The 12,673-nt window shown below is 44.5% G+C and overlaps 2 protein-coding genes across 6 annotated transcripts in view; one reads left to right on the plus strand and one right to left on the minus strand.

Annotated features, from left to right (window-relative positions):
- The window catches only part of CUL1 (cullin 1), a 95,530-nt gene extending 89,569 nt beyond the window's left edge, over positions 1 to 5,961 (plus strand). For all 5 annotated transcript variants that reach the window (XM_069461408.1, XM_069461407.1, XM_069461409.1 and 2 more), the window contains exons 17-22: positions 599 to 691; positions 3,185 to 3,232; positions 3,312 to 3,394; positions 3,969 to 4,074; positions 4,626 to 4,739; positions 5,347 to 5,961. In XM_069461408.1, the coding sequence (XP_069317509.1) occupies positions 599 to 691; positions 3,185 to 3,232; positions 3,312 to 3,394; positions 3,969 to 4,074; positions 4,626 to 4,739; positions 5,347 to 5,427 (525 nt within the window). In that variant the 3' untranslated portion in view covers positions 5,428 to 5,961. The remainder of the gene's footprint in view (positions 1 to 598; positions 692 to 3,184; positions 3,233 to 3,311; positions 3,395 to 3,968; positions 4,075 to 4,625; positions 4,740 to 5,346) is intronic.
- A 5,674-nt stretch (positions 5,962 to 11,635) lies between these two features.
- Positions 11,636 to 12,673, minus strand: part of EZH2 (enhancer of zeste 2 polycomb repressive complex 2 subunit) — a 66,860-nt gene continuing 65,822 nt past the window's right edge. Inside the window, exon 20 of the mRNA XM_069462762.1 lies at positions 11,636 to 11,862. Coding sequence (XP_069318863.1) covers positions 11,802 to 11,862 — 61 coding nt within the window. The 3' untranslated portion in view covers positions 11,636 to 11,801. The remainder of the gene's footprint in view (positions 11,863 to 12,673) is intronic.

Raw genomic sequence — 12,673 nt, forward strand, 5'->3', positions numbered from 1 at the left:
GATTAGGAACCAGCCCATGCTACCAGGTGCCTGGTGCACTCTCTAGTATTAAAAATAAAAGATACCTTAGAGCAATTGTTTACTGTAAACGATTTCATACTTTACTTTTTCATACTTTCGTAGTAAAGTACTTAGGATTAAAAAACCAAATATATTAATAATATAATTCAATAGACAGGCTGTTTTCTGTCAATAATGTACCAAAAAGATCATTTCCCTTAACGTGTGTGCAAAAACAAATTTGAAGTTTGATGCTTATTGTGCCTGTATATACCAGGTGTGCATGTATGTGTTTATGTAAATGAGTGTGGATGAGTATATAGTGTATGTTTACATGGACAATACATTTTAGAATAAAATCCCGAATTATTTTAATGTTTGAAAAGGTGGAAAATGACGTGTCTTTTGGGAAAATGTTTGATCATAATGGCATTGCAAGACACTGTGTTCCCTTTTAAATAGATCTGCCTCATTCTTGCATCTGTTTGAAGAATTTGTTTCATAAATAAGTTCTTTAACCATAGGCTATATATTTTTGAAGTTTTTTCTGTGCATTTAAATTTTTCTTCTCTTTCTTTTATGTGGGGGGGTCTCAAAGGCGTCCACGTTCCAGATGGCAATCCTGCTTCAGTACAACACGGAAGATGCCTACACCGTGCAGCAGTTGACGGACAGCACGCAAATTAAAATGGTACATGTGTCGTTTCACGACTTCTTTATTATAGCAAGTTGCCGTTTTCTTATTCTTGTGGATATTGTAGGGAAGATATGGGGAGAGGATGTGGGTGTCCTTGATTTGAAATAGATACTTGCCTCATGAATATGAACATGCTCTTACTCCAGGATTTCAATACATGTTACCAAAAACTTAAAAACTCGGTGAGACCCACACACCATGACATGCTTTTCTCTCATTCACTTAGCCTGCAATAAAGTTAAGTCTTCCAGCCCATGAACCATGGGATGTCTTCCCATTTATTTGGGTTGTCTTTAATTTCTTTCAACTTTTTTTTTATAGTTTTCAGTGTTGTATGAGTCTTGAACTTCTTTGGTTAAATGTTATTACTTAGTATTTTATTATTTTTGATGCTGTTATAAATGGAATTATTAATTTCGTTTTCTGGTTGCTGATTACTACTCTATAGAATATATATAACTGATTATCGTATTTTGATTTTGTATTCCTATTACCTTGCTAAACTCGTTTATTAGCTCTAATGTTTTTTTAGGGTTTTTTTTTTTTAAATATACAATTATATCATCTACAAATACAGATAGTTTTACTTCTTTTCCTATTTGGGATGCCTTTTCTTTCTTTCTTTTCTTTCTTCTGTCTTTGTTCTTTCGGATTCCTTTGGCTATAACTTGTGGTGCAACACTGAGTGGAAGCATAGAAGTGGTGGGAACTGGCCTCCTTGTCTTCCTGCTCTTAGAGGGACGCTCTCGGTCCTCCACTGTCGTATGGTGTCAGCTGTGAGGTTTTCCTAGGTGCCCTTTGTCAGATAGAAGAGGTTCCCTTTTATTCCTGGTTTATTGAATTTTTTTTTCCCCATGATGAAAATGATTTTGTTCAAAATGCTTTTTCTGTTCTGTTGAGGTAACTGCGTTTTGTCTGCTAATGTGGTATACTACATTGATTTTTTTCCTGTGTTGAACTACCTTTGCATTCTTGGGGTGAATCCCACTTGGTCATGGTATATAATCCTTTTTATATGCTTGCTGTGTTTGGTATTTTCTTGAGGTGCCTTGCATTTATGTGCAAAAGGGATATTAAGCTATTGTTTTCTTGTGATGCTTGTCTGGTTTTGTTGTCAGAATGTGAGTTAGGAAAGTCATTTATTTTGTAATCAATCTTGAAGTTAGTCCCAAATATATCTTCAAATTCTAATAACAGAGTGAGTTTGCTCCTTTGTATGTAGGCATCTTGTCTCATTCCTCCTTCTCCCACTTCAGAATAAGGGGACCAAAATTTCCTTGAAGGCTTAGTTGCCTCTCAGACTGTGGGGAGGGCTTTGCACGCTGGTCCCTGCAGGACAGAAGGCTGACGGGTGTGTCTGTCTGGTCTTTGCTTGGCTTTCTACACCAGCCTCTCGACTAGCTCTCGGTGTTAGAACTGCGGCTGCTCTGTCCTCCCTGCCTGTGGTATACGCTGCCCAGTCAGATCTGGCTCATGAAGTGAGGCCCTCCCCATCTCGTGCTCCTTCCCTGGACGCAGCTGGCAGCGTTCAAATTGCCGCTGTGGAGTTCTGAGCCAGTTACTAGAGTAGAGGCTTCTCACTCTGCCAGCTTTAACCACATACCCTTGGACCAGAGTGGGTACCCGTTACGACAAAGACAGGACCTTCCTGTCCATTGTTGGTAAGAGCCCACGAGACTTTGAGTGCCCTTCGGCTGACTGATGGTGCCCTTGGAGTTCATGGGATGATAGAGCTGTGAAGCAGGAGGGCTGGAAAGTGCTCAGACCACCACCCACTGTTCGCAGATGAGAGGCCGCATGGTTGCTCGAGTGCACCAAAGCCAAGCGGACAAAGTACCTGCAACCAAGCTCCATTGTGTTCAAGAACAGAACATTGTTTCCAGGCCTGCTGACGCTCTTTAACATTTCTTCTGCAACGATCAGTGTCCAGCATGAGCTGTCAGGCATTTAAGAAGTGAATACTCAGGTTCCTGTAGGTTTAATTGAAGAAATCAGTTGCGCATGGTTTCTAGTAAAGGTTCAGCATCCCTAATCTGGAAATTCAAAATCTGAAATGCTCCAAAATCTGAAACTTTTTAAAGCGCCAACATGACACTGGAAGGAAATGCTCATTGGAGCATTCAGATTTCAGATTTTCAGATTAGGGATGCTGAACTGGTAAGTATAATGCAAATATTCCAAAATCCAAAATCCTTCTGGCCCCAAGCATTTTAGATAACGGATATTCAACCTGCATTTAAGTGTAACAGAATTGTCCATTTTTATTACTGGGTGATCCGGGCCAGGAAGGGGTTGATTCTACTGTCACGGTGGGAGGGACGAAGGGAATTTAGAGAACCGCTAGGAAGCACATCTTTCATTTTCCTCTTGTTTTGGGCGATTGTGGTTTTTCCATGGAAATATGGACTGTGGGGTTGCCTGTGGTTCTTACTGCAAAGAAAAATGCATTTTCCCGTTAACTTACTCTTTTTTTCTCTTTAATTGCAGGACATTTTGGCACAAGTCCTACAGATTTTATTGAAGTCAAAGTTGTTGGTAGGTTTGCATACTTTTGATGTCGTACTAGAAGAAGGCCTTTTCCTGAGATAGCGTAGTAACAGTTGTTTTCTTACAGGTCTTGGAGGATGAAAATGCAAATGTTGATGAGGTGGAATTGAAGCCAGATACCTTAATAAAATTATATCTTGGTTATAAAAAGTAAGCAAAATTTAATAAATAGATGGTCATAGACCAAAGACATGTCCCCTGGGACCGCCAGTGAGTCTGTTGTGTCATTACCAACTGAGGGCAGTGGGAACTCAGGCTGGACGGGTGCTGGCTCGGGGTTCGAGGTTGGCTTTTGGTTCCATTTGGTGATCCTGGGCGTTTCTCCAGTGGACTCTGAGTTTATGGTTTTTTTCTTTGTTTGACAAACAAGTCTCCTTAAATGGCTCACCTGGAAAGTTTGGACCTTTATGTCCAGGTGTCTTGCTTTTATTTCACTTGACAAAATTTGGGGGAGCAGATTAAGGACCTGGATTTCCTGGAATACGGATGTTGCTATTAATGGCAAAATGGGAAACCCCACCCTGTGATAAAATACCCAGTGTTTGGTAGGGGACATTTTCACAGAGTCGGTAGGAATCGTTCAGCAGAGGTGAAAGATGCGCTGTGTTCTCTACCATCTGTCTAGGGATGCAGAGCCCTTCTTAAAAGTTGAAAGCCAGAGAAGCAGCAGTTACTGCCCACCTTTTAAAACAATACTGATCAGTTTCCACAACTTTTTTGACAGTAAGAAATTAAGGGTTAACATCAATGTGCCAATGAAAACTGAACAGAAGCAGGAACAAGAAACCACACACAAAAATATTGAGGAGGACCGCAAACTACTGATTCAGGTGACTTTAAATGTGTGCCTGTGCTGTGTGTCCTCCCTCCTGGAGGACGGCCGTGGCGGGGGGACTGCTGAGTGGTGGCTCGATGACGAGGGGGCTGTGGTGGCAGAAGAGGCGTGGCCCGGAGCCTCTTGTCTGAAGGGGTTAGTCCTTTATGTTGCCAGGCAAAACAGAGTGGTCCTCTTGCTCTAAACGCTGGAAGCAAATGGCAAGTTAAACTAAAACGAGAGAGAAGGAGAGTTGTTTAATGGAGAGAATGGGAGCTTCCATGGCCTTGAAGATTTAATTTTTTCTCATTTTTTTAATGCTTATTATTAAAATTGCTCATAAGACCAAACATTTTAATACTTGCCATGTTGGAGTTGAGACACAGGTAGGGAGAATTGGCTCCCTGCCCACTCTGTCACCTGCAGGATGCTTGTTCCCTGCTACGGAAGTGTAGTCCTCTGCGTAGAAATAAGAACATCAGTGGCCTTTGTGCAGATTGTCCCTGACTGTTTACGCCAGTTGCTACAGCTCTGAGCACACCTGCGTTTCTCTGCCTGGTTGTGTAGGCGGCCATCGTGAGGATCATGAAGATGCGGAAGGTTCTGAAACACCAGCAGTTGCTTGGAGAAGTCCTCACTCAGCTGTCGTCCAGGTTCAAACCCCGGGTCCCGGTGATCAAGGTACCAGGCTTACGTAGCAGTCACATTCTATTCTTATTTTAGAGGAGAAAAGACAACAAGTGGATTGATGACTATCATGAAGAAAGGGAACTGGCTTGTGCATATGTAGTAGATTTCTACAAAAGGAAATAGGCTTAATTTTAGCTTTTTATTGAAATATGCACACAGAGGTGGTGCGCAGAGCCTCGGTGCACTCGTGTAATCAACACCGAGGGCGAAGGCTGACGGGTGGCTCCCCAGAGGAGTTAGGAGGCTGCAGTTTGGCTTCTGGGGTCACACACAGCACAGGGCCAGTTTGCTAATGTCTGCCCAGGGGTTGTCCACGACCTCGTTCCCCTGCTAGTGGCGCCTCTGGTAAGAGGGGGCAGTCGACTGTGGTAGACAGAGAGGTTCTGAAAGGGCTTCTCCAGCACGCGGCCCCAGTTGCCAGGCTGGGTGCTCGAGACGTAAAACTACACGCTCAGCACGTGTCTCGGGGGAATCTGTCCCCCTGAGCTCTCAAGAGTCGGGGGATGTCTAGGGGGAGGGTGGCCTGTCTCTGTTCTGATGCTAATCTGTGTTTTTCTTCCCCTTTCACGGCCTTTTCCTTTTTTAAAATAACACCCAGAAATGCATTGACATTCTAATTGAGAAAGAATATTTGGAGCGAGTGGATGGTGAAAAGGACACCTACAGTTACTTGGCTTAACCCTTCTAGAAGGGTCTGACTGTGTGACCCGCAGCAAATAGTTCATGATGTAAAGAATGAAAAACAACTCGAAGTTCATAGCAGCCAGCCTGCCGCCATTTGGACCTCCCTTTTTAAAACTGAGACCAAGATTCCCATCGCGTGGTCTCAGATTTACATCGGAACTGCTCAGGATCGATACATTTCAAGTCTGTAAATATGGACACCAACGCCATTTAACCTAACTTAAGAACAGAGGGCAGTTGACCTTCCACGCTGAGGGCTGCATGCTACTGCATTAAATCAATACATTGGCTACCTGATTAACAGCTGCCGTCTCAGGCAGCACTTGTAATGTTGGCAGCACTTTGAGAGCAAGTCTGAATGGACCCACGTGTAATCTGCTATGAAAAACCATTTGTATAGTGTGTTTCATTTTTTAATGTGTGAAAATAAAGAAAATTAAAGGATTTCTGTACAAGTCGCATTTGGTTTTGTTTTCAGTTTTACTAATTTCTATATGTAAATAAAAGATATAATGATTGTGCAAATTTATATTCCCAGTGTCTTCCTGTAGTTCAAAAGGGCTGCATTCTTTTGATTGAAAAATATTTGCAATCTTAAGCCCCCTTGTAATCTTTTTAAAAACATTTATACTTATCTCTGAGACCTACTCCAGTGACTAGAATGCAGCATGAGGTTCAGAGACCACATTTGGATTTCTGTTTAACACGTGTAAGGACTAAATGAGTTAATCCTTGGACATCTCAACTAGTAGCCCCCCTCTTTTTTACAGGTGGGGAAACTGAGGCAAGATGGGGGAAGATGTCTGTAGTAAGGAGTGGAGCCAGGATAGAAGGTGGGCGGCTGGGCTCTGGGACCCCTGGGCTCTACCGTGCTCTGCTGCTGCATCCAGCAGGTCTGCACGGCCTAGTGTGTGCACAGCAGGAGATGACATGGCGCCTTGTCACCACGCCCTCTGGTTCTAGCTGGTTGTGAAAAGGAGCCAACAGTTTAAAATATCAGCTTTTTCTGGTAAAGCTCCCTGGACTAGGGGACAGTGGCCGTCTCCCCGGCCTGTGCCAGACAGAGCTGAGGACCTCTGGCTTTTCAGGCTCCTACTGGTAGACTGGCCTGTGTTCTTGGCTGTTAGAAAAGTTGTTCCTCCTGGGAGAATGGAGTGGGTGCCCCAGTTGGTCCCCAGGAGAGGAGGCCCGAAGCCATGGGAGTCGCATCCCACCCGGTCCTGCGGGCACTGGGAACAGTCCCCTGGGCACCATTCCTGTGCCTCCGCCTGGCTGCTTTGTTGTCAGTCTTTTGCCACTCACAGCTGGGCCCCCTTTTGTAGTCATTTCCCGTTCAAAGGGCAGGAGACGAGAGCTGGTGGCAGAGAATTTTCCCCTCACAGCACTGGGGTACTCCTGTTAGCTTCCGTTTTCTTCAGAGAAGCTGAAAGTTCCTCGCAGGTTTCTTGCATGATAGACACTTGCCACATCTTGGCCGACTACAGCTACGCCCGAGTCCACGTGGGCAAAGTGGCAGGCGTCGCTGACGACAGCAGCAGGCGCTCTGGGGTTTCTCAGCACAATCTGGTGCTCAACAGGTGAGTTTAAAGTTTCATAGGTCAAAAAGTAACAGTAATAGACTCAGCACTTAATGGTTCCCACACTTTTTTTTTTTTTTTTAGTATATCCCCCTTTTCAGATGATCTAGTGAAGATTGCCAGCATGAAAAGCAGGCGGAGTTCGACCCTCAGGGCCCCGGGTACCACAGGACGCTGCAGAACTGCCCATCTGGGATTGAAGCTCCCTGCTTGCATTTTCCTGCTCCTGGGAAGAGTATGCTACAAAGAAACACCACGTGTCCTCTTTCAGACTTCTGTGTTTGAGTCCCATGGACAGGAACTATTTTGACAAGGTTTTGCTGGTCTCCCTTCGTTCCTCCAGGATCAAGCATCCCCTTGGGTAAGCACTTGGGACTGGAAATTCACAGTGGGACACAGGCGCACCGAGGGACAGGCCAGTCGGGCAGTTCACCCCCATCTGCAAATTCACTCCCTTCTACCCGCCCCCTTCGCGGCAGATAAATGGACTGTGTTGACGGGTGTGAAAAGAAGGCAACTCAAGACCTTTTGCCTTTATTCCTCCAACCGTATCATGTCCTGACAAAGATGTTCCTGAAGCAGGCCGAGAGAATTGAGTTTCGTTGAGTCATATTTAGGCCCCTAATGTCCCTTACGTGCAGATTAACTGCTTTTCTCTTTTAAGAAATGGGAAAAGAGACATCCTGTGAGTTTTCAGGCCAGCTTAGTAACCCCCTGCTGTGCAGCCCTTATGGGAGTCTGAGCCCTGAGGACAGCAGCACTGTTGCAACCCAGGAGTCCCCCCATCCTCAACCCCTCTTACTACTTCTCCTTGGACAAGATTCTTGTAAATTATATTGCAGACGCAGTTTGGCTTTTTGTTATTACCAGCTATACTTTTTTACATAGAATTATCTAAGCCCAAGTATCACTGAACTAATCAAATCTCAGAAGTGCCCAGATTATCACTCTTGCCTTTACCCACGTTTGAGACTATAGGGCAGCCTCTTTATAAAGCCACCAAACATCTTGGGCGGTGATACTTTCTGCTGACTTCTCTGGCGGGAGTTTGCAATCTGCTTGTCACCCACTCTGACCATGCTTACCTTGGAATCATGGCCAAGGAGGTTGGAAAGGTTGGAAACAAAGTATCACAGCAACAAAAGTTTACCCTTTCGTCTGTCAATGACTTTAAACTGCCTCTTTTATAAAATCAATACTGTGCCCTCTGGGCTGTAGAAAAATTCGATGTGGTCTTATCAGAGCTGGCTTTGCACTAAGCAGATGGACAGGCTGAGTATGTACCACTGGGTACTGCGGCCCGAGGGAAGCGTTCTTACTAGGGAGGAGACAAGGCCAGACAGGACCTTGAGCTCAACAGCTAGGAGGGTAGAAGATTCCCTTGGTTTGGACTCTGTTGTCAAACAGGATGCTGGCAAGGACCTGGACTGCCAGCCAGTCTGTCATTGCCCTTGTGAGAAGGCAGCCAGCCAGGAGCACTAGAATACGGGGATGCAAGATCCCCAGGTAACGGCTAAGGGAACAACAGCTACAGGACCTCCAGGTACCTGGAATTGAAGATATATCTTTACTGACTGAGCATTTCGAGATACTTGCCCCTTGCTGAACATTGGTACCTAATTTTCGTTTGAAAGAAATCTAGATTTACCGCACCTAGGCGGAAAGCATACTTCCTTTTTTTTGTTTATGTTTGAATTAAATCCCCTTCTGATGAAGACAACTTCTTGTTTTTCAGGAATCACAGCAGCTTGGCCATCTGGGTTCATTTTTTACACCTTCATCTCATCTTTCCAGTTCACACACCTGCCCAGTGGCAGACCAGTGACTCCATCGCAGCCGGTGCGGACCACGTATCCAGGGATGGCCCTCACTGGGACTGTTTCTAACAGGGCTCCGGGACTGAGCATTTAGTCCAACTAATTCCAGCAACATTGACTTAATAGAATACTTAGGTCCTTTCAAACTGTTCATTCAGATCCTTGTCTCAGTCAATCTACAAGCTTAAATTACATGATTTGTTTATATATGATTGACTTTTGGTGGCAGTTGCTGAACACCTTCAGCAGAGGTGGAAAGTCAGGACTTTGAGTGGCTATAACGAAGGCCAGAGACTGGACGAGGCAGCCGGTATTGAAAAATAAGAGCAGCTTCCAGGTAAGTGATTATAATTGATTTTTTTAATAAATTACTATATAAAACATTCTTGATTGAAAAGAATCTTGACAAGCAGAATGTTATTTTTATGGTGCCTTTAACTTTGCCTGCATAAGTTAGTTTGTGGGTAAGGTGCTACCTATGTGCCAATGTTAAGCTCTGCTTTCTTTTCCTCATGTGAATAAAGAAAAATCTAGGGCCAGGCTCCGTGGCTCATGCCTGTAATCTCAGCACTTTGGGAGGCCAAGGCAGGATTGTTTGAGCCCAGGAGTTCAAGACCAGCCTGGGCAACATAGCGAGACTCCTGTCTCTGCAACAAAATTAAAAATTAGCTAGACATGGCGGCACATGTCTATAGTCCTAGCTACTCAAGAGGATCACTAGAGCCCAGGAGTTTGAGGATACAGTGAGCTATGATCAGGCCACTGCACTCCAGCCTGGGTGACAAGAGCAGGAACCTCCTAAAAAATAAAAATGAAAGCTGACCAGATCTGATTTAAAGATGACCTTTATCATGTAGGATATATCAAATGGGCGTATGTCAGGTATTTCTGGTCAGAAAATCTGTGTTCATGGAAGTCATCGAAGAGGATGTTTAGAAAAGGACATTTCAAATCATGGAATAAAAAGTTTGCTGTGCATTAGGAACATACCAGATGGTGCTCAGCATCACTGCTTTCCATCAGTGCACCTTGTACTTTGTCGTCCTCTTGCAGCTGGGGCTCTGGCATATTAAGCAGCTCACTGGACTCAAGGACCTACCTCCCAGCTGTTCCTCTGGGGAAGGGTAAGGAGCTGTGGCTGGAATGAGCCATGTCCCCAGACAGTATTGGCCCGTGTAACCCTTGGGGTTTCCTGAACAGGCCCACAGGCGATAATGAACGGGCTCCATGTGCCTACGTCTAAACAAGGACATTAGGCTACCTAAGGGAGAAATGACCCGAACAACCAAAGTCCTCTTCGATGGCTGCCCGCTCTGCTCAGGGCCACGCTGAGTGCCGAGGTGGACACAAGGTAACCAAGGGCAAGCCCTGGAGTTGCTGTTCTTCTTGAACCAGTCAGCAACAACCTGCTAAGTGTATGGAGATTGGGGATAGTTATTGAGAGACATAAATCATACTAGCACTGTCACTAAACTGTGGATTGGACTACAAGAACAACACATGAAGTAGATTCTAGGGCAAGGTCTCATTGCCAAAACTAAATGGCAAATTAACTTTAGAACTCAAGTTGCACTGATAGAAACCAGAGAAAATCTTATAAAACTTAATGGAATTGGAAAACAAGGTGAGTTATTTAATGTGAAAATTAAAACTATCACTTATAAATAAAAAGTGTATCTAACTGTAGAAAAGACAACTGCCAAGTAACTACACATCACGGACTGGTTTATAGCTGTTGGGGGGTACCTGGGAGGGTGCTGTCAAGCTGCCACTGAGACAGTCTGCACGTTGTCATGGAGAGTACAGTGTGTAAGCGCCCCATTTCTCGAATATCTTGACAGGGTTTTTTTTCTTTAACCCCTTCTTTAAGATATAAAACTATAGTATGGTTGTACCAGTAAGCTTTTGTAGGTAAATAAGGAATCCCAATTTACACTGTTGTATTGCTAAAGAACTACATCTAGACTAATGGAGTTTAGAGCTAGATATGTTCTTTTCTTTTTTTTTTTCTTTTGAGACATAGTCTCACTCTGCTGCCTGGGCTAGAGTGCCGTGGCGTCAGCCTAGCTCACAGCAACCTCAAACTCCTGGGCTCAAGTGATCCTCCTGCCTCAGCCTCCCAAGTAGCTGGACAGGCATGTGCCACCATGCCCGGCTAATTTTTCTATATATATTTTTAGCTGTCCATATAATTTCTTTCTATTTTTAGTAGAGACGGGGTCTCGCTCTTGCTCAGGCTGGTCTCGAGCTCCTGAGCTCAAACTATCCGCCCGCCTCGGCCTCCCAGAGTGTTAGAATTACAGGCGTGAGCCACCGCGCCCAGCCTAGATAGGTTCTTAAAAGTAAATCTAGTTCACACTGTCATTTCAAGGTTAAACTACTTTCTCCAGGTCACACAGCTAATTGTAACATACCCCACCCTTGTCCCCTGTCTGCAAGATCAAGCACTTTACTCGGTAACCCCCCCCCCCAAGATGTGTGGTAGTGTTATTCACATATGGATATCTTCTATTTACTAGGTAAATTCTGTATTCTTAAATTACATATTTATATGATTATAACTAGGCAAATTAATACTAGTAGGCAATATTAGTTAAATCAAGATTCACACAAAGACAACTAAAAAACTAATGGAGTTAAATTTGAGTTTGTTTTCCCGTCCTTTTCTAAAATCAGTTAATGAAGTTTTATGAGAGATGACTCAGTAACTAGGAGAAGTTCAAGTATTCTTTATTCAAAGTTGAAAAATGTACCATACTGCATTATTGCAAAAATTCACTGGTACAAAACACTTTGCAGCTGGTGAGAAGGCAATAAAAAGTTGATTTTTAAACTCATTACTATAAATTATTCTTACAGTACTTTGCAAATTCAGAATTTCAAACTGCATTTTCTTTTCCTAAATTGCCCACAGTACTCGAGGTTCCTGAATCTAAGGCAGCCGTTTCCGAGAGGAGAGGAGGAGGTAGCAGATGTCAAGGGATTTCCATTTCTCTTTCGATGCCGACGTACTTCAGGGCATCGGCCTGGCTGTATCTGAAACAACATGAAAGGAAAGACCACTTACCAACGTGCAGAGAGATGTAACCCAACCAAGCCTGCTGATACAGGTGGGTGCATTAAAATGCCTGAAACAAAACCATACACCCCCAGTTACACTGCTGCATGCACAAAGGCACTGCACACATCTGTGTTACGGGTAATTGCCAAGTTCTGGACCAGACAAGCCTGTTCCTACACGCATTCCCATAGCTTTCTACCCTGTGCCTCAGAAGCAAACTACCCCCAGGAAGGCCTCATGCCGGGAAGGCCAAATACACAGAACGTGATCTGGAGCCCTAGCAAACGGGGCCGCAGAGCAGCCCCAGCGAGGCTGGAACGGAGCCACTGGCAGCAGACTCCACCATGATAGGCCCTTTCTCAGACCCCGTCCGACACCCTTGAGAGCCCCTGCGGTTGCGCAGCAGAGTCTGCTGTTAAAGACAGGCCCTGCATTGCAGCAACCTGGTGCTCGAAACCAGCTTCTGGGTGGGATGTACATTCAGCCACAGGATTTCTTTAACAATAGTCGTTCTGATTGCATTTTTTTGAGACAGGATCTTGCTCTGTCTCCTGGGCTAGACTGCAGTGGCATCAAGTTCGTAGGCTCAGGAGATCCTCCTGCCTCAGCCTCCCAAGTAGCTGGGACTACAGGCACGTGCCACCACACCCAGACTGACTGCATTTAAGTAAGTATGAAATGTATGACTTGTCAAATTTATCCTACAGAGCTTGACAGTGTAAACCACCAGCCTAACTCAATAGCCCCTGTGTCCCCAGCACATCAACAGTTTTTCTCCCAGAAAGA

The sequence above is a fragment of the Eulemur rufifrons genome, chromosome 29 (genome assembly GCF_041146395.1).
Source record: "Eulemur rufifrons isolate Redbay chromosome 29, OSU_ERuf_1, whole genome shotgun sequence".
NCBI lineage: Eukaryota > Metazoa > Chordata > Mammalia > Primates > Lemuridae > Eulemur > Eulemur rufifrons.